Source organism: Lepidochelys kempii, chromosome 8 (assembly GCF_965140285.1).
Source record: "Lepidochelys kempii isolate rLepKem1 chromosome 8, rLepKem1.hap1, whole genome shotgun sequence".
Lineage (NCBI taxonomy): Eukaryota > Metazoa > Chordata > Testudines > Cheloniidae > Lepidochelys > Lepidochelys kempii.
In genome coordinates, this window is record NC_136387.1 from 70,460,393 (window position 1) to 70,484,712 (window position 24,320).

At 41.8% G+C, this 24,320-nt stretch overlaps 1 protein-coding gene across 5 annotated transcripts; it reads left to right on the plus strand.

The window, feature by feature from the left end:
- The first annotated feature begins 2,772 nt into the window (after positions 1-2,772).
- Positions 2,773-21,276, plus strand: DBT (dihydrolipoamide branched chain transacylase E2). 5 transcript variants are annotated; one of them, XM_073356923.2, is made up of 13 exons: positions 2,801-2,849; positions 8,483-8,608; positions 9,309-9,372; positions 10,300-10,423; positions 10,601-10,676; positions 11,609-11,790; positions 14,527-14,654; positions 15,096-15,339; positions 16,486-16,652; positions 17,084-17,161; positions 18,317-18,508; positions 18,712-18,783; positions 20,605-21,276. In XM_073356923.2, exons 4-13 carry the CDS (start codon positions 10,357-10,359, stop codon positions 20,770-20,772), a joined length of 1,374 nt encoding a protein of 457 aa, XP_073213024.1. In that variant the 5' UTR covers positions 2,801-2,849; positions 8,483-8,608; positions 9,309-9,372; positions 10,300-10,356; the 3' UTR covers positions 20,773-21,276. The 5 variants fall into 5 exon arrangements, with proteins under 5 accessions (XP_073213022.1, XP_073213021.1, XP_073213024.1 ...); XM_073356920.2 differs by lacking the exons at positions 8,483-8,608; positions 9,309-9,372 and adding an exon at positions 6,582-6,620 and having other exon boundaries at positions 2,786-2,849; XM_073356922.2 differs by lacking the exon at positions 9,309-9,372.
- The last annotated feature ends 3,044 nt before the right edge of the window (positions 21,277-24,320 follow it).

Sequence of the window (24,320 nt, forward strand, 5' to 3'; positions counted from 1 at the left end):
AGTCAGCGAGAACTGAGAGCACTTCCCTTTGTTTACATTTCCGCTTTGTCAGCATATTTTGACTGTGCTTCCTTATTGACTATTCCATCGTACTCCAAAGTGAGTATTCCTTGATGTGTGAAGAATGTAGAGCACAGAGAATAAAATCAGCCCCGGCCTGAGGCCCCAAAAACTCATGATAAAGAAGCCGGGCTTCTAACAGCTTAAAATAGCTGTTTGCTATAACTGTCTGGAAGCTGGCTTATGTTTCACGAGTATGTTAGTTTCTGCGGCAGGGGAAGTTTGCAGCAGAACTTCAATGGACTATAAGGAGGTATGACTGCTGAGACCGCAAAGGAGGAACTGGATTTCTTAATGTACCTATGCCATTAATGAGGGTAAGAGATGTTTACAGACAACAAACTAATTCCTTTCAATATACAAAAAGAGAATGCTCAGTCCCCAATGCTGCAAATACTTAATTGTAGGCACCTGAGGTCCCAGTGACTTCATTACAACCATAGATAATCATTTCAAAATTGCTGTGGATTAGTAATGTCCATACGTTATACAGCTGCAGACTCTCTTTTGAATAAAATTCTCAAATTAAGGATACTAATCCAGACTGTAATTTATATAGCTATACACAATATGGTAGAATAAATTAACCAGCCTCCTTTCATACTTGCTTTTGCCTCTCATAAAGCAGGAAACAATTGAGGAAAAGTTAAGAAAACTATCAATCGAATACGTTATAAGGCTACCGTATGATGTCAAAATGAACAAGAAACAAAGGGGTCATAAAATAAAGGGATATAATATTTCCTACAGATTTTGTACGGGTATAATTATGTTTGGGGGTGATTTTTTTTACTGCAATAGTTATACCAGTACAACCTCTAGTTTGAATGCAGTTATACTAGTTTCAGAAAAAAGAAAAGGAGTACTTGTGGCACCTTAGAGACTAACCAATTTATTAGAGCATAAGCTTTCCTGAGTTACAGCTCACTTCCTCAGATGCATATCCTGGAAACTGCAGCAGGCTTTATATATACACAGAGAATATGAAACAATACCTCCTCCCACCCCACTGTCCTGCTGGTAATAGCTTATCTAAAGTGATCATCAGGTGGGCCATTTCCAGCACAAATCCAGGTTTTCTCACCCTCCACCCCCCCCCCCCCCCACAAATTCACTCTCCTGCTGGTGATAGCCCATCCAAAGTGACAACTCTTTACACAATGTGCATGACAATCAAGTTGGGCTATTTCCTGCACAAATCCAGGTTTTCTCACATCCCCCCACCCCCATACACACACAAACTCACTCTCCTGCTGGTAATAGCTCATCCAAACTGACCACTCTTCAAGTTTAAATCCAAGTTAAACCAGAACATCTGGGGGGGGGGTAGGGAAAAACAAGAGGAAACAGGCTACCTTGCATAATGACTTAGCCACTCCCAGTCTCTATTTAAGCCTAAATTAATAGTATCCAATTTGCAAATGAATTCCAATTCAGCAGTTTCTCCCTGGAGTCTGGATTTGAAGTTTTTTTACATTTTTTTACATTTTTTACATTTACACTAGTTATACTAGTGTAAATGTGCTTCTACTGATTTAGTTTATTCTGCTTCCTAGGAAGAAATTATGTTGTTATAAGCACATTTACACCAATATAACTGCATCCACATTAGGAACACTGTATGCAGACAAGGTCTTACTGTGTAGATACAAGGGACAATTTTGACAGTATGCATTTTCAGTTGTTGTGAAAGCTCCAAGATAGAGCCCTGCACAGATACAAAATTTTCATCCGCATCTGATCCATGATCCGCAAAAATAATCCACGGATATCTGCAGATTTGCAGGGCGTTAGATATAAAATTTGGATCGGCATCCGTCCATGATCTGCAAAAATGGCCCGCGGGTGCAGATATAAAGCGGATATCTGCGGATTTGCAGGGCTGTCCTCCGAGAAGATTGAATTAAATAAAAATAATCTCAGAGAGTAAAGAGTTTAAAAAACTAAAACAATAAGAAATACCAACTTTCTTTATTTGATAATCACCCACTCTTTAATGTTTATTATGAAATTTAAAACTGAAATTCCATTTAATAGTCATATTTCAATCTGATATTTTTGTAACTATTAGGTAACCTCTAAAATCCTTATAACTGAAGGAACAAAGAAAAACCGTCATCCTCCCCGTCCCCCCAAATTTGTTGACTTTGTGCACTGACAGCATCCTTTGCGGGTGCTCAGTTCAATCGGTGTAAAACATCACTGAAGAAGACTGAGTGCTACAGCAGTCAGTTTCATCCCGCGACCCCCTTTGGGTGTCTTTTCTGCAGGGGCGTGGGAAAGACAATCATTTCCAACACCCAGGGAAAGCGGGCCACCTTGGGTGGTGGTATAAGCATCATGGGCGTGGGGACTCTGGCACAGGTGAACTTAAGACGCTGTGAATTCACGTGGATGAGACGGGCCCGTTTGAAGCTGCCACGATTCCTTCCTCCGCCCCGTGCTGTGCGGTACGAGGCTCCCCGAAGTCCCTTCCCCAGCAGTGTCACCTTCTGGGGGACGCCCTCTCGCCCCCCAGCCACGCTCACGCGCTGCCCGCCCCGACTCACAACGCTCCGCCGCGCCCTAACAAACTGATGCCCCAAGACCTTGCCGCTCCCTAGACCACCGACTGGCTGTGGGAGTGAGGTAGTCCTCTACCCCCTGATTGGCTGCTGTGTCGGAGGCTGTCTTCTGATTGGTGGACAGGTGGGAGGTGTGGGGGTCGTAGTGGGGGCTCCCTCTCTTTCCTGTTTAAGATGGCGGCAGTGAGGGCGTTGAGGAGCTGCGGGCGGACTGCGGGGCGCCTGGTAAGGGGGGCGCCTTCTGAGCTGATGAGGGGACAGGCAGCGCGTGCACCCCCGCCTTCTCAAGTGCGCGGGCCCGCCGGGGAGCTGCTGCCTCTGGCACCTCCTGCCCCGCCTGAGCAGGGGAGAGAGGGAGGTCCCCAGTGGAGAGACCCCCGCCCCAGACACCTCCCCTTGCCGCGTAACTTTGGAGCTGTCCCAACCCACAGCCCCCGTCTCAGACACCCCAGTGCAGACCTGTTCCTTCCCACAGCCCCTGTCGCCCCTCTGCGAACCCCTCCCGGAGGCCATACCTCCTGTCCCAGACACCCCAGTGCAGACCTGTTCCTTCTCACAGCCCCTGTGCCTGTCGCCCCTGTCCCTGTCATCCCTGTGCGAACCCCTCCCGGAGGCCATACCTCCTGTCCCAGACACCCAGTGCAGACCTGTTCCTTCCCACAGCCCCTGTCCCTGTCGCCCCTGTCCCTGTCATCCCTGTGCGAACCCCTCCCGGAGGCCATACCTCCTGTCCCAGACACCCAGTGCAGACCTGTTCCTTCCCACAGCCCCTGTCCCTGTCGCCCCTGTCATCCCTGTGCGAACCCCTCCCGGAGGCCATACCTCCTGTCCCAGACACCCCAGTGCAGACCTGTTCCTTCTCACAGCCCCTGTCCCTGTCGCCCCTGTCATCCCTGTGCGAACCCCTCCCGGAGGTCATACCTCCTGTCCCAGACACCCCAGAGCAGACCTGTTCCTTCTCACAGCCCCTGTGCCTGTCCCCCCTGTCCCTGTCATCCCTGTGCGAACCCCTCCCAGAGGTCATACCTCCTGTCCCAGACACCCAGTGCAGACCTGTTCCTTCCCACAGCCCCTGTCCCTGTCGCCCCTGTCCCTGTCATCCCTGTGCGAACCCCTCCCGGAGGCCATACCTCCTGTCCCAGACACCCAGTGCAGACCTGTTCCTTCCCACAGCCCCTGTCCCTGTCGCCCCTGTCATCCCTGTGCGAACCCCTCCCGGAGGCCATACCTCCTGTCCCAGACACCCCAGTGCAGACCTGTTCCTTCTCACAGCCCCTGTCCCTGTCGCCCCTGTCATCCCTGTGCGAACCCCTCCCGGAGGCCATACCTCCTGTCCCAGACACCCCAGTGCAGACCTGTTCCTTCTCACAGCCCCTGTCCCTGTCGCCCCTGTCCCTGTCATCCCTGTGCGAACCCCTCCCGGAAGCCATACCTCCTGTCCCAGACACCCAGTGCAGACCTGTTCCTTCCCACAGCCCCTGTCCCTGTCGCCCCTGTCATCCCTGTGCGAACCCCTCCGGAGGCCATACCTCCTGTCCCAGACACCCCAGTGCAGACCTGTTCCTTCTCACAGCCCCTGTCCCTGTCGCCCCTGTCCCTGTCATCCCTGTGCGAACCCCTCCCGGAAGCCATACCTCCTGTCCCAGACACCCAGTGCAGACCTGTTCCTTCCCACAGCCCCTGTCGCCCCTCTGCGAACCCCTCCCGGAGGCCATACCTCCTGTCCCAGACACCCCAGTGCAGACCTGTTCCTTCTCACAGCCCCTGTCCCTGTCATCCCTGTGCGAACCCCTCCCGGAGGCCATACCTCCTGTCCCAGACACCCAGTGCAGACCTGTTCCTTCCCACAGCCCCTGTCCCTGTCGCCCCTGTCATCCCTGTGCGAACCCCTCCCGGAGGCCATACCTCCTGTCCCAGACACCCCAGTGCAGACCTGTTCCTTCTCACAGCCCCTGTCCCTGTCGCCCCTGTCCCTGTCATCCCTGTGCGAACCCCTCCCGGAAGCCATACCTCCTGTCCCAGACACCCAGTGCAGACCTGTTCCTTCCCACAGCCCCTGTCGCCCCTCTGCGAACCCCTCCCGGAGGCCATACCTCCTGTCCCAGACACCCCAGTGCAGACCTGTTCCTTCTCACAGCCCCTGTCCCTGTCATCCCTGTGCGAACCCCTCCCGGAGGCCATACCTCCTGTCCCAGACACCCAGTGCAGACCTGTTCCTTCCCACAGCCCCTGTCGCCCCTGTCCCTGTCATCCCTGTGCGAACCCCTCCCGGAGGCCATACCTCCTGTCCCAGACACCCAGTGCAGACCTGTTCCTTCCCACAGCCCCTGTCCCTGTCGCCCCTGTCATCCCTGTGCGAACCCCTCCCGGAGGCCATACCTCCTGTCCCAGACACCCCAGTGCAGACCTGTTCCTTCTCACAGCCCCTGTCCCTGTCGCCCCTGTCCCTGTCATCCCTGTGCGAACCCCTCCCGGAAGCCATACCTCCTGTCCCAGACACCCAGTGCAGACCTGTTCCTTCCCACAGCCCCTGTCCCTGTCGCCCCTCTGCGAACCCCTCCCGGAGGCTATACCTCCTGTCCCAGACACCCCAGTGCAGACCTGTTCCTTCCCACAGCTCCTGTCCCCCCTGTGCGAACCCCTCCCGGAGGCCATACCTCCTGTCCCAGACACCCTAGTGCAGACCTGTTCCTTCTCACAGCCCCTGACCCCTTTCACCCCTGTGCGAACCCTCCCGGAGGCCATACCTCCTGTCCCAGACACCCCAGTGCAGACCTCTTCCTTCTCACAGCCCCTGTCGCCCCTGTCCCTGTCATCCCTGTGCGAACCCCTCCCGGAGGCTATACCTTCTGTCCCAGACACCCTAGTGCAGACCTGTTCCTTCTCACAGCCCCTGTCCCTGTCATCCCTGTGCGAACCCCTCCCGGAGGCCATACTTCCTGTCCCAGACACCTCAGTGAAGACCTGTCACCGGCACCCCAGAGCGCCCCTGTCCCAGATACCCATGTGGACCCATCCCTGTGCCATAGCTCCTGTCCAAGACTCCCTTGTGCTGACTTGTCTCTTGCCATAGCCAACACCCCAGTGTGGTCCCCATGCCAGAGCCTCCCAGCTCAGACACCCCAATGTGAACCCCTCCCCACCCCATAACCCACCAGCCCAGACATCCCAATACAGATATTTCCCTACTGTTTCATATCTCTTCAATATACAAACATCTCTACAAGGAAATCCACATCTCAAATACGTATTCTCATAAGCCAGCTATACCCTTCTTTAGGTGAGCCTCACAGTTATCTGCCCCATTGTATCACCTATATATCCCACAGAGATGGCAACTCCCTTCATATACTAATACATCCCTATATAGAATCCTTGTGTTTGTGTCTTTGCGTCGCAACCGTGTTGTATGTGTAGCTCCTCAGAGCTGGAATAAGCAGCCTCCTGATTTACTGAGAGGGGTTCAAACAGTCTGCTTTTAATAAAACTTGTAATCTCATCAATTAAAAATGTTTTTGCAAAATGCTCAGTATTTGCAACTGTCTATATTGTAACTTTTATTGAAGCGTATTGGTTTAGGATTATATGATTGTTGTCATTGTGTGGAACTTCACAAAAATGAAAATATCTCATGAGCTTTTCCAAATGAAAAACCATTTAAAAATCAACATATATCCTGCTTTGTGAGAGAAGTGGATATTTTTTGTCCCCACAGCATTTTATAAGCTATAAACAATTATATCCAGCTCCATCTAGTCACAGACCTATCAAGTTTTCCCTCTTATTTAGGATTCACTTAATAATACTGTAACAAAGGATTTTTGTGACAATTGTCAATAAACAGTTTAGCAATCAACCATTTTTTAGACAATAATCAACTCACTGTAATTGTCAAAGCATTTTGAAAACTCCCGCTTCTTGTTTCTGCATTGTCTTGTTAATCTTCCATCTAATCAGGCTGCCTGCTTTTCATATCCAGAGGAAAACTATGTTAAGGTAAAAGTGCTTCTTTTGTCTATTTGCATCAGAGAGTTATCTGGTCTGTAATTTAGCATTGCGTGTTTATATTGGATACCTAATTGCATGCATTTTCTCTTATTCTTGGAAGACATTCCATTTCTCTTCCTGAAAACATCCACTGAAAAGAGTCATGAGGGTTGTCAGGATTCAGTAAATATATTTTTACCTCAACTTATGTAATACAATTTTTATTTTACTGATTTCTATGAAGGCAGCTGTGCACTTTCAAATATAGAAAATGTATGCAAAACAAAATTTAAACAAGTATTTTTTTCAAAAATTACTTGCCCTGAAGTTCAGTTATGTTCTAGTTCTGAGAGACTGCTGAGACAAGTGAGTTCCAAAAGTAGACATCCTCCACTGAAAGGCCCTACACTGAACACACTGTGTTCAGACTGGGTTTTGAGATTGAGTGCTTTGTAGTTTAATTTAACTGGTCCCATAACTTTAATTCAGGTCTGTAAAGATCAACAACTTGTATTGTACCTGCAAACTAACAGTCAACACAAAATTACGAGCACATGTGTTGTTTCAGGTGCCCCACATATGAAGAAAGTAGTAGCATTCTCCACTAACTGTAGCTTCCACATGGACTTAAGTAGTAACTTTAAGTAGAGTATATAATGGTAATCAAGCCTGAAGGGGAATATGGCATCAACTGCTGTTGTGAAGCTAGCAGTGTAGTTTCCTGGACAGCCATAGATTGAGAAAGGTACAATAGGCCCCTGTGCTATCTAGAAATCTAGGAGCAAAACTGGGCCAACAGAACCATTCTGGAAATATGTTTAACATTTGCATGGGAAGACTGTTGTGTTACTGTAATTGTCAGACAATGGCAGTGTTGATATAAATATCGCTATGGGTATATCTTCCCTGTGCAATCAACTTGAGCTCTTACCCAGATTTTAGCCCGCACCCCCTTATCATCTCTATAGAAAAACTTGTGACCCAGGTTTGGAGGTGCTTCACCTCCGGGCTAGTTTATATGGCTGAGGGTATAGATTAGAATCTGCTGCTTTCACTTGGGCAGAAACCAGCCTGCTCTACAGAGAAGATCCAGGTCAAATCACTTGAGTGCTGGTAGTCCTCTAATACCCTTCCTATAGGGCCCCTCAAAGGACAGACAAGTTCTCCCACAGTTGACTGGGAAAGAATCTTAGTGTCTCAGCACAAAGAACCATGGATATGCCCCCAAGTACACACAAGTGAGTGCAGGAACAGAGAGGACACAGTAACATTTGTATGACTTTACTATGGAAACATTCAAACCCAGTCTAGGCTAACTCTGGTGTTCAGACCTGGATGCCAATCAACCAGTAAAGACATACCCTGTGTGTCAAGCACTTGTTTTCATAAATATTTTCTGGCTTTAGCTAGCCTACAAAGCTTGTTTCCACTCAGTTTCTAACTAAGGCCCAATCCTATAAAGATCAGTGTATGTGATTAACATTCTTATATCTGTTGGATTATTTAAATGGTACACCTAGTACAGGATTAATAGGGTGAATCTCTTATTTCATGACATAATAAATTATTTTGGAATTTGTTTAATAAAACAATATTGCTATAATGATATTACGCAGTGAAATTACCAGCATTTTTAGTCCATGGATTTGAGCTGTTAAGAAAGGAACACCTTACTGTATAAAGAGACTACATGCTGGATGATTCATTGAATATGTTAATGCACCAAGTTTTTTTGTAAAGAATGTGTAGTATTAAAAATCAAAGACAGATTTCATTTAAACACTGCATTCGTTTTTAATTATTCCTAAAAATGTCAACTCAAGACAGGACTGAAAATCTTCTGTACCAAAACCAGTCTGTTTTTTTGGCAGTGACAGTACTAATTTACTATCTTCAATGGTTACCTAATGTTAAAATCAAATGGAATGCATTCATGAAACTTCAGATTTAGTGATAGTTCAGAGGTTTGAGGCTGCTGCTTGTAATCATCTATTCAGGTAAATATTGAGCATTTTCCAGTTAGGGTTTTTATAAGGGAATAGAATTGTATTGTATGTTTTGAATGAATAAGCCTTACTGAGCAAACAATATGGCCATGATCGCAAGTGGAGAGATGTAAACGTAACCAAAAAAAATCGAAAAATCAAGGCAGAAAAGTCATTCACATTTTACTGGAATGTAATCTAACTTGCCATGAACTTTAAATGCTTTCATGAAACAACAGCTACCGTCTTTTAATATTATTTTGCTGAATTTTTGTCATGAAAATAGACAGGAAGGGATATTATTGATAGGGGGAATTAGAAAAATACTCATTCTGGCTCAACAGAGACTGTCTCAGTAACAAGTAGCTAAAGATAGCTGAAAATGACATTGGAATGTTGTAAGAGTTAGCCTGTACAATGTAAATGTTGTTTCTGGAAAGGAAGGAAACAGTTATAGGTATTTATATATCAGATCAAATTATTTATACTAATATGCATAAGAAATACGCGAACAGTACCTAATTCAATATAGCATAGTATTCTGGGTTACCTTTCTTATGAAAGGTGTTATTTAAAACCAATCCTTTCCTAGTTTATGGGAGAAGTTTAATATGCTTTGTCTATAGGAAGTTAATATGCTTTTCTATTTGACTGAACTAAGAGAGGAAAAAATATTAAGTTAAAACACATAATTGCAAACTTTCCCATGCAGGTATTCTCTTTTCTGGATCCTCTAAGAAGATAATTTCCAAATTTTATAATCTGAGCCACTTGAGGTACATTGTAGCACCTGAGTTTTGTCTTTTGGTGTTGTTTTTAGGTAGCAAATCTCAGCAGTTAATTTATTTAAAGTTATCTTTGTTAGCTTTCTGGATCATTTTTAGACAACATAAAACCAGAATAAAAATTAAATAAATATGTTTCATACTAAAGTAGTAAACTGGTTTCTGCCTCTAAGGGCTTGATTTAACTGCCATTGAGGTGATAAAACACGCATTAACTTCAGTGGGAGCACTCTTGGCCCATAGGCATTTATCCAGAATTACAGCTTCTGAGACTACAATGCCTTTATATCAAAGAACTTTTCAGACTATTGTATTGACTCCTGAATTAGGTTTCTGGACTGAATATAATTTCAGATCTAAAGAAAACAAGCAAATTATACCCAATGCTAAAATAATTTAATAAAGTTGATGTTAAAGAATAATTACCTGAAGGTATGTGCCAATCTTAGATTATTTTAAATGGGAATGGAAAGGCAATTGTTTGTGCCTTATAATCTCAATTACTTTCTAATTAGCACCTCAGATCAACTTGTGATTGCTATAAAGACAAAGGAAAATGTACAGATTTTTCCCTCACATTAAGTTTTTTCCAGCATGCATTTTGCATATGAATATTTCAAATGGCAGTACTTGTGTTTAGTGTGTGTGTATGTAATCTTTGTAAAACATATGCCAGTTGCTTAGAGACAATAGCAGCTATATATCTGATGCCAAATCTTGTCATGATTTTTATCTAGTAATGACAAAGTGCTTGATATTTTGATGTCTTTGAACTCCCAAGTGTTATATTAGTAAAACTATATAAGTACATATGACAAATAAAGACTGTGCTAATTTAGAATCTGTATACTTTATAGAATGTTTTCAATTGTAATTTAAGACACCACCTTCTTAATACTTGAGATTTTTTTCCTCCAGATCTGTGTTCACCATATTAGATCATGTAGCAGTGTTCGCTTTATAAAGTCCAAATACATGAGCATATTTGACAAATCTGCATTCAAGTTTAGTCATCAACACAGATTGTTCAGAACATCTGCTAGTAAGTTTTTTTTCATATTTAAATAACTTATTTTACACTCCCGTTATGTTAGTAGTCTGTGGTTTACATCTAATTACTAGTACATAATCTAGTGTATTTGTTGCATTGACATTTTTCTAGCTGGTATTTTAGATTTAATATTTAACTTGCTATTTTTGTCTGATTATCTATTTCAAGTTTCAAATGGCCAAATTGTCCAGTTTAAGCTCTCTGATATTGGAGAAGGAATTACAGAGGTGACTGTGAAAGAATGGTAAATTTAATTTTCTTACTAATATACTTAGAAATTAAAAATGATTTAATGTCTACATTAATTATTAATAGATTGTGAATAACCTTTTTGTGTTACCTGTGTAGGCTTTTTTGAATTATGTTTGCCACATTTTGAAGACCCATGCCCTGTATAATCTGAGTTTAATATTCTATTGTTCTACCTCATCATGGACTGCTTTGAGGGAGAGTCCATTATTTAATTACAGCTGAAGGTAGCACTCTCTCTTCCTTCCACAATGACTATTTTCGGGGTGCAGGAGGTTTAAGTTTAGGCCACATGTGTTAGGCTGAATTTTGGAAAGGAGCTTCTGCCTAGGAAAACCTCAGTTAGGCCCATAATTTCTTTTAAAATGGAAGAACCTAGCACAGAAATCGTTCCCAAAAACTCAATGGTAAATTGACTGAACAGAATTGGAGACTCCACTAAGGGGAAAGCAGCCATGGAATGCTTTTTGCTCAGTGTCAGCTGGAGGTGTACTTCACTTTTGTAATAGGAGATAGACTCTCCAACTGCAGAGCTTCCCTGTCACATATTAATGTTGTCAGGATCAGACCAACCTGTGCTATAAATTAATGACACTTACCTTCATCACTGAACATGAGGCTTTTAGTTAGAAATGGTTTGTATACTGTCAAGAGAACACTATTATATTTGAAGTAAAGTGATAGAACAAATGTATTGTGGGGAAGAATCCCAAGTCATGGTAACATTTTGCATATCAAAGATAGTTCTCCTGTCTATAGGCTGGCAAGAGGTATACAAAAGAATACATTCACAGTTTAAACAACACATTATATTATACTGTTAATTGTATTTGGGTTTATTAAAAGAATACATTGAGCCAGTGCTATGTACTCTCATGTGCTATGTACTCTCATGTGCTATGTAAGCCTATCTTTTCCCCCCCGTAGGTATGTAAAAGAAGGTGATAGTGTGTCTCAGTTTGATAGCATCTGTGAAGTACAAAGTGATAAAGCTTCTGTCACTATCACTAGTCGTTATGATGGCATCATTAGAAAACTCCATTATAATCTAGATGAAATTGCTTATGTTGGAAAACCATTAGTGGACATAGAAACTGATGCCCTGAAAGGTATTGTTAACACTTTTCCTCTTGCATATTAATTTATTTTTGTTGTCAAAACCATCCAGATATCCAGGGGAATTCAAGATTAAGATTACATTTTTTGCAGAAAATGAATTTAATTAAAATCTATAAAATTTAACTTCTGTATATAAGAAACTACACCATGGGTGGGGAACCTACAGCCCAGATCCAGCCCTTTGCTCATTTTCATCCGTCCCATGGGCCACACGCATTCAACTCACCCGCCGCCATGTGTGTGTTAGTGTTAGTTATGGAGGCTCGGGGCTTCCCACCCGCAGCACTGGAGCTGTGAGTGCTGGCTTGCCCTCCCGCCGGGGGGGGGGGAGAGGGAGCTCCAAGTCTTGGAACAGTTCCATACTGAACTCAGTAAAAATAAATTAGTGGTCCAGCTTTGCATAATATCTTTGTATCTGGTACCAACCTAGCTATGTTTTGTGGAAAGGGGAATAAAACTAAGTATTGGTTATCTTAGGGGTCCACCAGATGTCTTGTTGAATAATTATATTATACTTGTAAGGGTGAAATATTTTTAAGAACCTAGATGATTTACTAGTCTTAAGTCCTACTGACATTCAGAGTCACTGAGATGTTTTGTAAAATGTTACCCTAAATCTCTAAAGTGATAATCTCAAGTGAAACCACAATAAGGAAACATACTTGTGAAAAGGATAATAAAATCTATTTTATGTAAATTTATGATAGTCCAAATTCTATAATTTGGATTATGTACAATATGACGGTAAATATGCAGCTATTATTTGTTTTCTTTTCATGATGATGGCAAATGCCACAAATCACACAGTAGCAAAGTATACACTCTCCCCAGACTTCTGGCTTCCAAAGGTATTGGAGAGAATTACAATAACTTCTGAGCGGAGCAATATTTTAGAGAAATGTAAATAACTGCACCTCTAAACTTCAACACTCGGGACGGTTTCCTTTGTTGGAACCGTTGTTACTTGTCAGAACACACACACTTCTGAGCTATCTTTTATTTTAGGGAGTAAAATGTAAGGGATTAACTAGAATTTCAAATAAAATAATGACTGTTCAGTAATTTATTTAAATATCACATAGATACCTTAAATCTTTATTTGCAAATAAGCTTTTTTAACTTGATGTGGCATTAATCAGTTCAATAATATCTAACACTGTTGTGTATTTTTCAGATCCACATCTAAATGTATTAATTACATTTAAATTACTTCAGGTAAAGTGAAATACTCTATTAGCAGTATTACTGCCAAAAGAAAAAAAACTATGTATGTTTAAACACAGTTTTATCTCCATAATCATTTCGTTTTTTACACTAGAGTGGGCTTTTTTTACTGTTCATACAGTCAGTTAGAGATTAGAAAATCCATAATTTCTTGAGGTTAATTCTCTTTCTGAGTATGTTTTTAAAAAATGACAAAACTGCTTGATTTGATCTAGTGATTGTTTTTAAGAAGTCCCAAAATGGACAGTTTTTCTTATAAGGTTTCCTGTGGTGTTTTGGGGTCCATCCAGACCAGTAAGGAGTTTTGTCACTACCTGCCTTGTAACTTGTGCTGTGCAGCTATGGGTTCAATTCCCTGACACCAGTAGTCTGCCCACAAGCATATGGTCTTAACTTGGCTCTCACCGAGTTGTTCTTTGCAGAGAAGATACCAACAGCCCTCCCTGTCCCAAGTCTCCCCCAATAAATCCTCCCTGAGTTCTGAATTACCAGACTCTTGCACTGTTCCCCTCTGGTTCATCACCCCTGAAACCATGAACCCATTCTTCCAGTTAGCTCACTATGGCATACACGCTCCACACAGTTTGCACACCAGGCACCTGCTTGGGATGAAAATAAACAAAGTTTATTCAATAGAAAAACCACAGATTCAAAGATGGAATAGTAAGGAACAGCAAACATATATACAAGTTACATAGAAAACATAAAGACACAACCTCAAGCTTTTCACTTTCATATCAGATAAAATCCCTTTTCTAATAAGAGTTACTTGTTGCCTTAAACAGTTTCCCAGCCTACCTGTAGGAGGGATTGAGACAGCACTTCAAATTCTGGATGATCTTCAGTACAAACTCCATCCGTTTTAAAAGTCACTACAGATATTCAAAGTGGAGAAAACTCTCTCCTTTCTTAGTTTCTGAAGACTGGGTTTCTTTTCAGGTTCAGGCTGTTCCCATTTGCTTTGATGATTCCTCATTGTTTACTCCTGGGCTGGACAATGGCCAGGTGTATGCAGTGTAGTAGCCATGTCAGTCCCAAAGAGAGGACAAGGTGGTGAGGTAATATCTTTTATTGGACCAACTTCTGTTGGTGAGAGAGACAAGCTTTCAAGCTACACAGAGCTCTTCCTCAGATCTGAGAAAGATACCCAGTATGGCACAGCTAAATACAAGATCAAACAGATCAAGATCTCTAGATCAAGACCATTCAAGGTGAAGTGACTAGGTGCTTGAAACCAGTCTCTTCTGGTTGGGGAGGTAGACCCTCCCTTCCGGAGTGCTTAATCACCCTGTTGTGAGGTGATGCTGAAGTTGAACCAGAGTTACAATTACAATTTATATCTATATCTCTATATCTGTCTCTATGTGTGTGTATATATCTATATTTCTATGTATGTATGTATATATATATTCATAACCATAACCTGTATACATATCTCTGTTTTAATCAAAACCACTTTGAGCAATGTAGTAAAGTTAAAGCAATTTTTATATTATTTTCAGATGTAGCCTCAGAAGAGGATGTTGTTGAGACACCTGCTGTGTCTCATGAAGAACACACACACCAAGAGATAAAAGGCCACAAAACACTAGCAACCCCTGCAGTCCGTCGACTTGCCATGGAAAACAATGTAGGTTTGTGTTCTGTTGAAGCCAGCTCTGTTTTATATCCATTCCTTGTATATTAGTCTGACTGTATCTGGGAGGGCAATAAAACTCTAGTGTTATTGAAAGCTGGTGGTGAATTGCCAGGGAACAGCAATGAAAAAAGTTGTTGATAAATAGCTTGCTTCAAATGAATAGTGTTTCACTGTTGAAGCTGTGAACTGCTTGTACATAATATTTCTTCCATATGAAGAAAGTACCTTTTAAATCATATGTAATTAAGGACACACAAGGTCTTTCAGAAAGTTTAGATAGTGTTTGAGCAGATACTAAGTCACAAGGTGTTAACCTGAGGAATGTTACTCGAGTACCTGTAACATTTTCGTATTTATAATCCAGTTACAACATATAATTTCTCTACTTGTGCTATATAGCAAAAGTTCTATAGTTTGTTATATACTTTTCAGATTAAACTGAGTGAAGTTGTTGGAACAGGGAAAGATAACCGCATCCTTAAAGAAGATATTCTCAATTATTTGGCCAAGCAGACGGGAGCTATTTTACCTCCATCACCAAAACCTGAAATTATCCCACCATTACCAAAATCGGAGACTGCACCAGCTGCTCCAAAGGACAAAGGAACTAAAATTCCTATACCCATTTCCAAGCCCATCGTGTTTGCAGGGAAAGATAAAACTGAGGCTGTGACAGGTAAAAACATAAACACAATCATGATGTAGCACTCATAGTTGATATAACTTCTAAATAATTAGTCAGTGAATGATAACATTTAAATTGATTCTCCTATTCCCATTGACGGAGAGGCAGCTTTCATCTTGTAATCACACTAGTGTGGGGAGACAATGAGAATCGGGAAAGGTAAGTGTGCTTTGCAAAAAGGAGGAGTTTGAAATAATTTTTCAGATGGTGGTCAGACAGGGTTGTCAGTGTTCTTCTCTGGCACTGTGTGGTTTCATCATGTTCTCTGCTAGTAGCATCGGGCTGTGGCTTTTACCTGTTCATTTTAAATTCTGTTTTTGTAACTGTGCATTATGAACATCTAAAAACATTTTGTGCAAAATTTTGGAAATATGTACTCTGGAATTCTTCAAACAGTATTGTGAATACTATTCCTATAGAAATCATTATGTAATTTATTAACAGGATCAATGAGTAGGATTGTTTATATGTGATGTAATCAGTCTTGCCATGTAGAGCTCCCAGTCTAAGAGGGGCACAGATAAGACAAGATGCACTGGGAGAGCAAATTGCATTTTGTGTTTTCCTCGGTTATATAATATTGGCGCTAGAAAGGATGAAAAGACTGATGTAGCTTAACGTTTGTGAGTCTTGCACACGTGGTTAGCCTGTAGGAATGATCTAGAGGCAGATGCTAGGATACGGAGATAATTCCAAACATTTGGGACAGCATAAATTCATTACTGAAGTTATCGGGTACCTGCTTCAGGTGTATAACAAGAGGCTCCCCGTCAATATTTTCACACTCATGGTAAAATTCCTATTGTATACAAAGAGACAAGGTGGGTGAGGTAGTGTCTTTTATTGGATCAGCTTCTGTTGGTGAGAGAGACAACCTTTTGAGCTTACACAGAGCTACTCTTCTTCAGGTCTGAGAAGGGTACTCAGAGTATCCAGTTGTATCCAGTGCTATTTTAGTAGCTCTTGGTGTAGTACTAATGTTATTTGGTGCCCAAGCACAAATGATCATAAGTAGATTCTATCCCAACTTTTGAAAGAAAGATTTATAGTTTTTCAAACAAAACTGAACATTAGAAACTGACTAACTCTAGAGCTTCTAAAAGCTTTTTATTGATAAAAGCATTGAATATTTTTCAGGTTTTCACAAGGCGATGGTAAAGACCATGACTGCTGCACTGAAGATTCCTCACTTTGGTTATTGTGATGAGATTGACTTAACTCAGCTCGTTCAATTGAGAGAAGAATTGAAACCTCTAGCACAAGTTCGTGGAGTTAAACTCTCCTTTATGCCTTTCTTCATAAAGGTGAGTCATAGCTGCATTTCAGAACAGGATTCCTGATGGCATATACACCAAAGGGCATAGTGGTGAGGAAGGAAAAACTCGCTTTTCTTCTGCATTTTTTTCATTTAGTTTCATCCAGCTCTTTTCATAAATTGTCTTTTTTTTTTATCGCTCTCATCATTACAATCAGCAACACACAAAAACCCTCTGTAGTTCTACAGTGAGAACTCTTCTTGCTCACAGTAACCCATTCCCTTTACCTATCTAGGTACTTGTATGGATCTCCAGAGTATTTCAAAATAGAAATTAGAGTAACCTAGACAAACACTTGATTGCATTCTGGATATTACAAGCTCCCTGAGGTACACTCATCCTGTCCCTTCCTTTCTCCATTGGGTGTTAAGAGTATTAAGAGAGCCCTTCGTGTTAATATTGTTTTTTTTATTTAACAGGCAGCTTCTCTGGGATTATTGCATTATCCTATTCTTAATGCGTCTGTGGATGAAAACTGTCAAAATATCACATACAAGGTTGGTGCAATTTATGAAAATACTCCTGTGCCAAAGAAGTAATGCTCCTCCAAGCATCTAATAGGGCTCTTTTTCAGTACAAATAAATTAACTTTTTTTTTAGTGGAAAAGGGACAAAAAACAGAGCCCAAAGCAATTCTTAAGTACTGTGATGGAAAATGATCTGTACACCACCACCTGTATCTAATATCAAAATAGATTATATGGAGAGGGCAACATTCATGCAATTGATGCTATTTATATAGCACCTGCTAAGAAAGACATGCCACTGCTAGCATATTAGCAACCTGATCTCTTGCTCTTCTTTCTGACAAGGGGCCAAACAGTCCCAAATCATAAACCATAAAAATTTAGGGGTAGAAATGTCTTGTTACTGTGGCAATGGTGACACTGTTCTATCTATCAACCCTGATGTTTTAAATAAGTCACCTTTCTATTTAAAAAAAAAAAAGGATTTTCTTGGTATGACAGAAAGCAGGAAGCTTGACTTGCAATATATAAAATATAGGGAGTTTGTGGTCAGGGCTATGCAGAATACACATTTTGCATGGATTTATTTTGTGCTTGTGAAAGGTGCTGGGTTGATGGTCCTGAGGACTGAACTCCTATATTTACAGAAATGATACAGCACAGGTGGCAGCAGTGCAAGCTTCCCTTGTACTGTCTTACCCCACATCTCTGAGACCTACTCTTTCTGAATCACTTGAGAGGATGAAAGGGCAAGTTCAGTCTCTGTTTCCTTTAAATTCATGGTCTCACTGCTGAGACTGCCAACATGGGTGATAGTTTTTACTGTTGTGATGTGTGCACAGATTTGTTAACAGAATAAAGAGTTCATATTTCCAAGGGGATGTTGAACTCAGGATCCTAAATTTCCTAGATTTAAACTCCCCAAAAACAGTTTGGAGTTTGCCTTTACTGTTCCATAATTGTATGGAGAGTACCAAAGAGACTTGTCTTTAAAAAATTCAAATCTGCATAGAGTGTGGTTTATTCTGAACAGAAACTTCCTTTGTGGAAATACTGAAAACAATATTTTAGCACTTCAGTTTGTATAAAATAAAGCTAATTCATATTTCCTTTTTTTGCATTAACTTACATATAACTTATGGTTGGTTCGTGAAACTTACTGTATTGTAACTGCATGCATTGTAGGCTTCTCACAACATTGGAGTTGCTATGGACACCGAACAAGGCTTGATTGTCCCTAATGTGAAAAATGTTCAGGTCTGTAGCGTGTTTGAGATTGCTTCTGAATTAAATCGCCTTCTGACCTTGGGCTCTGCAGGCCAGTTGGGAACAAATGACCTCACTGGGGGAACATTCACTCTCTCCAACATTGGCACAGTGAGTTAAAAATAAAGGTTTTATACTGAAAAAAATTGGTTTAAAAAATAACTGCTACCTGTTACGTTGATAAATATGTAATTGTCAGAAAAAAGTGTTTTCTCTAACAAATATTACAATACAGCAGACAAGAAACATGCTGCTGCTGCAAATGGGCACTCCAGGAATATTCTTGAGCTAATTTTCTTGGTTTCCCTTTTTAGATTGGTGGTACCTATGCCAAACCAGTGATACTACCTCCTGAAGTAGCTATTGGTGCTCTTGGAAAGATACAGGTACATGTATGTTGATCTAACTACAAAGACACGGGTGTTTGTACTGTAGTAAGACCATGTTCAATTAAAACTTCGCATTTAGTCTACCTTCGATACAGTAGAACCTCAGAGTTACGAACACTTCGGGAATGGAGGTTGTTCGTAACTCTGAAATGTTCGTACCTCTGAACAAAACTTTATGGTTGTTCTTTCAAAAGTTTAGAGCTGAACATTGACTTAATACAGCTTTGAAACTTTACTATGCAGAAGAAAAATGCTGCTTTTAACTATCTTAATTTAAAAGAAGCAAGCACAGAAACAGTTTCCTTACATTGTCAAATTTTTTTAAAAATAACTTTCGCTTTATTTTTTTAGTAGTTTACATTTAATACAGTACTGTATTGTATTTTTTTGTGGGCGGAGGGGTGTTCGTCTCTACTGCTGCCTGATTGCATACTTCTGGTTCCAAATGAGGTGTGTGGTTGATTAATCAGTTCGTAACTCTGAGGTTCTACTGTACATTGTTCTTACTGAAAGCATTTTTTGTACAAGATGTGGAAGGAGGACACCATGTAAACTTTGTAAATGAATTCTTACAATGTTTTTATAGATTTCAGAGTGGTAGCGGTGTTAGTCTGTATCAGCAAAAACAACAAGGAGTCCTTGTAGCACTTTAGAGACTAACAAATTTATTTGGGCATAAGCTTTCATGGGCTAAAACCCACGTCATCAGATGCATGGAGTGGAACATACAGTAGGGAGGTATAAATACACAGCATATGAAAAGGTGGGAGTTGCCTTACCAAGTTGGGGGACAGTGTTAACGAGGCCAATTCAATTTAAGTTGGAAGTAGGCAGTTCTCAACAGTTGACAAGAAGGAGTGGAAATCGCTTTTTTAGTGTTAATAAGGCCAATGTAAACAAGGTGGCCCATTTCAAACAGTTGACAAACAGTTACTCCTCGTTGTTTTTACAAAAACTAATTTCCCCTTGCTAAATACTCACCTTCTTGTCAACTGTTTGAAATGGGCCACCTATATTCTGATATTTGTAGGGGTTTTATAATACCATCTTTGTTCAGAAAGAATACTTGCCGGGTTTCAAACCAGGAGAAAACTTGAAACAAATTGCTTCTGATATTTAAGTTTTGTTATGTGATCCAGAGATATAAGTCTATCTAAGAACTTTGTACAGTCAGATAAGTACATTCGTTAGTGTAGACAAGCAAAAAACCAAAACAGACACCCTCCCCCCTTACATTTTTCAGTGGATAATTCTTTTCATATATTTCCCCTATGCCTTTTTGAACTTTTAGGGAAGGTTTGGGAGGCATGTGTCACCTCAGTACCAAAGGTTCAATCAACTTCTCTAGCACAGTGGTCCCCAGACTTTTCAGGGTCATACCTCCCTTACCCCTGTCCGCGCCCTCTGGGTCAGGGAGTGGGACCGCAGCTCCCCTGAGGAGCTGGAGGGGACGCGGACGGGGGTAAGAGGGCCGAGGCTTGGGCTGCAGCTTGAGGCGGATCTGGGACCAGGACCAGGACCAGGACCAAATGTTCTTTCATGCCCCCTCAGGGGGCGCGCCTCACACTTTTGGGACCGCTGGTCTAGCAGGATAATTTGGAGTCAGGGAGGAATTATGATAAACTCAGCAAGGTTGCTTAGGAGTGGTAGGTGGTAATTCTGTTTGAGACCTACTACACAAACAATTGGGGGGAAATCTGTATTCTCTTAATAGAAATACTACTCCATATCTACTCTAGCAATTGTTAAGAGAAGAATCATGTTTGTCTAGTTTCTCTTTCATCAGCTTCCTGTTTTCTTCCCTTCTGTTCTTTCTAGGTTCTTCCCCGATTTAATGGTAAAGGGGAAGTATTTGAAGCACAGATAATGAATGTGAGCTGGTCAGCTGATCATAGAATTATTGATGGAGCTACAATGGCCCGTTTTTCTAACTTGTGGAAATCTTATTTGGAGAAGCCTGCTTCCATGCTGCTAGATCTTAAATAAAGAAGACTAATGCCAGAACACATCCTTAAACTTTTGGGGATTAAACTCAATAATTATAAAAGCTAGCTATGCTAGCATATACCCGTTAGTACTTTTCTTATTATATTATGTGGTTGAAAGGTCTCAAGAGCCTATGTCAGTCGATTGATAACCTGTTCCATTCTTTTCAGTTAAAATTAGTAGTTCTGTAATTTATTCTATGGGAGGCTGTCATACTTAATAGGTCATGATGTGACTTCAAAATGTGATGGGGGGAAGTATTTAGTGCCTGACTGTGATAATATGTGCTGACTGCCACTAAGCTGGCATTACCGAAAGATAGTTATCTACATGTCTGCAGTACTTCTAAACTGCTTATTCTGGATAGAAGGGAAGTTACATCACAGTTATTCCTGGTTGAAAACAGGAATTTATTTTAACAAATCTAATGGAATATTTCCAAGTTCCTGAAAGAAATTATGCAGAAATAATGTACAAATAAAATGTCTTTATGATTATCTTTAACGATGTCCAGTGGACTTTTTTTTGTTTAATGGTGCTAATGTTTCCTCTAGTCCTCGTAAACATAGAAAGTTCTTAGCACAGGTACTTAGTATCAAGTGACAATGGAAGATGACAATATCCCCAAAAATTTACTTAGAATCATAGAATATCAGGGTTGGAAGGGACCTCAGGAGGTCATCTAGTCCAACCCCCTGCTCAAAGCAGGACCAATCCCCAATTAAATCATCCCAGCCAGGGCTTTGTCAAGCCTGACCTTAAAAACTTCTAAGGAAGGAGATTTCACCACCTCCCTAGGTAACGCATTCCAGTGTTTCACCACCCTCCTAGTGAAAAAGTTTTTCCTAATATCCAACCTAAACCTCCCCCACTGCAACTTGAGACCATTACTCCTTGTCCTGTCCTCTTCTACCACTGAGAATAGTCTAGAACCATCCTCTCTGGAACCACCTCTCAAGTAGTTGAAAGCAGCTATCAAATCCCCCCTCATTCTTCTCTTCTGCAGACTAAACAATCCCAGTTCCCTCAGCCTCTCCTCATAACTCATGTGTTCCAGACCCCTAATCATTTTTGTTGCCCTTCGCTGGACTCTCTCCAAATTATCCACATCCTTCTTGTAGCGTGGGGCCCAAAACTGGACACAGTACTCCAGATGAGGCCTCACCAGTGTCGAATAGAGGGGGATGATCACGTCCCTCGATCTGCTCGCTATGCCCCTACTTATACATCCCAAAATGCCATTGGCCTTCTTGGCAACAAGGGCACACTGCTGACTCATATCCAGCTTCTCGTCCACTGTCACCCCTAGGTCCTTTTCCGCAGAACTGCTGCCTAGCCATTCGGTCCCTAGTCTGTAGCTGTGCATTGGGTTCTTCCGTCCTAAGTGCAGGACTCTGCACTTATCCTTATTGAACCTCATCAGATTTCTTTTGGCCCAATCCTCCAATTTGTCTAGGTCCCTCTGTATCCTATCCCTGCCCTCCAGCATATCTACCACTCCTCCCAGTTTAGTATCATCTGCAAATTTGCTGAGAGTGCAATCCACACCATCCTCCAGATCATTTATGAAGATATTGAACAAAACCGGCCCCAGGACCGACCCCTGGGGCACTCCACTTGACACCGGCTGCCAACTAGACATGGAGCCATTGATCACTACCCGTTGAGCCCGACAATCTAGCCAACTTTCTACCCACCTTATAGTGCATTCATCCAGCCCATACTTCTTCAACTTGCTGACAAGAATACTGTGGGAGACCGTGTCAAAAGCTTTGCTAAAGTCAAGAAACAATACATCCACTGCTTTTCCTTCATCCACAGAACCAGTAATCTCATCATAGAAGGCGATTAGATTTGTCAGGCATGACATTCCCTTGGTGAATCCATGCTGACTGTTCCTGATCACTTTCCTCTCATGTAAGTGCTTCAGGATTGATTCTTTGAGGACCTGCACCATGATTTTTCCAGGGACTGAGGTGAGGCTGACTGGCCTGTAGTTCCCAGGATCCTCCTTCTTCCCTTTTTTAAAGATTGGCACTACATTAGCCTTTTTCCAGTCATCTGGGACTTCCCCCATTCGCCACAAGTTTTCAAAGATAATGGCCAATGGCTCTGCAATCACAGCCGCCAATTCCTTTAGCACTCTCGGATGCAACTCGTCCGGCCCCGTGGACTTGTGCACGTCCAGCTTTTCTAAATAGTCCCTAACCACCTCTTTCTCCACAGAGGGCTGGCCATCTATTCCCCATGTTGTGATGCCCAGCGCAGTGAAACTTCCTGCACAGTTTCAGAATATTTACTGGTATCCAACAACTCTTTGTAATAACTCTGTAGAACTGACTTGCACCACACTCTGGTAGGCTGAAAGTATGTAGAATTGTTTACATACTCTTAAGACTTTTCTTCTGGGAAGCAACAACCTGCAAAAGGATGCCATGACTAGGTTTTCCATCACTAAACAAATAACTGCTTACCACCATTGTTTATAATTACCATAACCTAGCCAACAGCTACGGTGCTCTAAAAGACTGTCATCACCTTGCACATGACAGCTATTTTAGCCCATGAAAGCTTATGCTCAAATAAATTTGTTAGTCTCTAAGGTGCCACAAGTACTCCTGTTCTTTTTATGACAGCTGTTGTTTGTTCAGATACCAAGGTGTAACAGATGAATATTTGATATGAAATAGAATCTGTGTAAACAGAGCATAAGAATTAGATAAATTCTCTCTAAACTCATATGCAAGGCAGGCCGTCAATAGGATTGAGGTTTTCACCCCCAGGACAAATAGCATATATGTTGTTTTAGGAGAGTGGGAATGCTGGTTTGTAAATAAGATGCAAAGAAAAACTGTTGTGTACGTGCACTTTCCAGAGAACGTTGAGTTGCAAAAACAATACAGAATCATTGTAATGTAACCAAACAATCTGGGGATGTCAAAATGGACATTTCATAAGAGACTCATCTCCTCTCTGGAGGGTACATCTGGCTGAATTCCTTTGTGGATAAGGCCCTGTGGTGAGTAGCTATAAGTAACCTGAAAGGTGTAACTGAGGGACCATGAGAAGGAAGGGGGGGAAGATGCAAGACACTTGAGACTAGAGACCCAATCCCTGATGTGCTAACTGCTTAAGGGGGCGAGGAAGAAACTCTAAAGCTGTGGGGAGAGGATATACACCAGAAATGTAAGCTACTACTCATGTTCCTATGCACGCTGGTTTTTATCTGCATTAGCTTTTGCAGTGTAAGGCAAGATTCGTTTTAATCTGATTTTTCTATTAATAAAACTTATATCATGACAAGCTTTGTGCTTTTGGATCTTTTTATTTGGGAATTTCATGCAGACAATCCTGAACAGGAGAATAAACCTTCTACTTCCTATTTGAGATCACAAAGAAGCAGTGCTTGGAGTCTACCTCTCGTGAGACTTATCAAAAGGACACGGACTAAAGGCTACTCACCATCAATTGTATTGCTGTAGTGCTGCAATCCAAATGAAGCATGTGAAAAACCTTATGACCATGGATGAGAACCAAATTGAAGGGCT